Source organism: Odontomachus brunneus, unplaced genomic scaffold (genome assembly GCF_010583005.1).
Source record: "Odontomachus brunneus isolate Ranch 3 - 2012 unplaced genomic scaffold, Obru_v1 Obru_scaffold_135, whole genome shotgun sequence".
NCBI classification, from domain to species: Eukaryota; Metazoa; Arthropoda; class Insecta; order Hymenoptera; family Formicidae; genus Odontomachus; species Odontomachus brunneus.
This window is the reverse complement of record NW_022639585.1, coordinates 707,982-709,697: the sequence shown is the minus strand read 5'-3', so window position 1 is coordinate 709,697 and position 1,716 is coordinate 707,982. Positions and strand designations below refer to the sequence as shown.

The following is a 1,716-nucleotide window of genomic DNA, read 5'->3' as shown; positions in this document are numbered from 1 at the left end:
ATATATATATATATATATATATATATATATATATATATATATATATATGGTATATATATATTTTTTTTTATTCATATATTATATATCTTTTTATATAAATATTTTATATTCTTATGTAATATAGTAAATTTGGTATGAAATTATATAAATATCTTATTTTGTGATTTTATATTTTCCTTACAAATCAGATTTTTTTTCTTGTTACTTTAAAAATTGTTAATTTTTATATTATAGCAAAGTTGTATAACTTTTTTTTTAATGTAATAATTTATTTGAAGAAAAAATGAAAAAGTCCGTTATTGACGATTAAAGAAATATTAATAATTTTTCATGTATTTTAATGATAACTGCAATTTATGATCACGGACTCACACAAAATATCTTTCACATAGTAAAATAGAAATCACAAGTATGTGATAGTTTACGTGATAGACGTTATTTGGTTCTAGCGGCGCTGCAGATGTTGACAGATGTTTTGCTGCAAACATAAGATAGCGGCTAGCGGCCATGGTTATATAGTCAAAGGTTTCCGCGCTTCATGTAATGGCACCCTTAAGGTACTTTTACATGGGAGCATCGAGCGTCGAGCATTAAAGCGGTAGCCAATCAACGTGCCACTTTCCGCAAGAACTACAAGTATATTTCTGGGACCTGATACGTTGATTGGCTAACGCTTTAACGCTCGACGCTGGAACGCTCCCATGTAGGGCTGCGTTCTGATTCTCCACCCGAGTGTATTCTATTACTAGAAGTGCTATAGTATATGTCACATATACTATAGTGTTTCTAGTTATAGAGTGCACCTGGATGAGGAATCTGAACGCACCCTAGGGTGTGTATCAGTTGGACACGGGGCAATTGAACACAGTCCAATCACAAGTCGCTGTTCCAAGGGACCCTACAAATGTCTCTAATCACACGGTGCTGTGATTGGCTGTGTCCAAATGCACCGTGTCCAAGTGCACCGCTCCCTCCCACCATGTATTGGTACCTTTATTCAATTACCGGAAGTCACATATTGAAAGAAGGAAGGATCATAACGCAGCCATAAAGAACAAACCTAATGACATACAACATGGCGCCCGGTACCGAAGGTCTCACAGATTTACAGAGAGATATTTTTACAAAAATCAGTAAAAATGAAGTATGTGAGCTTAAGACATTATTGGCGCCGAATAAAGTCAAAATGGATTTTGTTGACGAAAATGGCATGAGTCCTCTCCAGCATGCCTGTTACAAAGGAAATGTTGAAATAGTGCAGATGCTCCTTGATCAAGTAGGTTATAGATCTGTTTTTAAGTTTCACTAAAGTTGCATTCCATATACAAACATATGTTCTTTTGAAAGAAAATTTTATTGAAAATCGATAGTTCATGTTACGTTCACGTTACGAAAATCTATAGTTCATGTATAGTTACATTATTATGGACTTCCAGTAAAATTTTCCTCAAAAAGAACATTTTGTAATATAATTTAAGATGCAATTTCTGTGCTTAAAATGAAATAAATTAGTATACGAGGCTTAATTGTAAATAAAGAGAAATAAAGAAAATAATTGTTGCAGCATAGAAAATGCAATAAAAAAAAAAGAACAGACTGTTCTTATTAATAGTGTGTTGATAATGGATAATCATCTGTATTGTTGTAAATAAGGATATATATAATTTACACATAAAATTCTATATAGATGATTGACTGTATTTATGATTTTTTGTA

At 32.1% G+C, this 1,716-nt stretch overlaps 1 protein-coding gene across 1 annotated transcript in view; it reads left to right on the top strand.

Annotated features, from left to right (window-relative positions):
* Positions 1-1,070: 1,070 nt before the first annotated feature.
* Positions 1,071-1,716, top strand: part of LOC116850169 (ankyrin repeat and MYND domain-containing protein 2) — a 6,168-nt gene continuing 5,522 nt past the window's right edge. Inside the window, exon 1 of the mRNA XM_032828134.1 lies at positions 1,071-1,276. Within this exon, the coding sequence (XP_032684025.1) occupies positions 1,076-1,276 (201 nt within the window). The 5' untranslated portion in view covers positions 1,071-1,075. The remainder of the gene's footprint in view (positions 1,277-1,716) is intronic.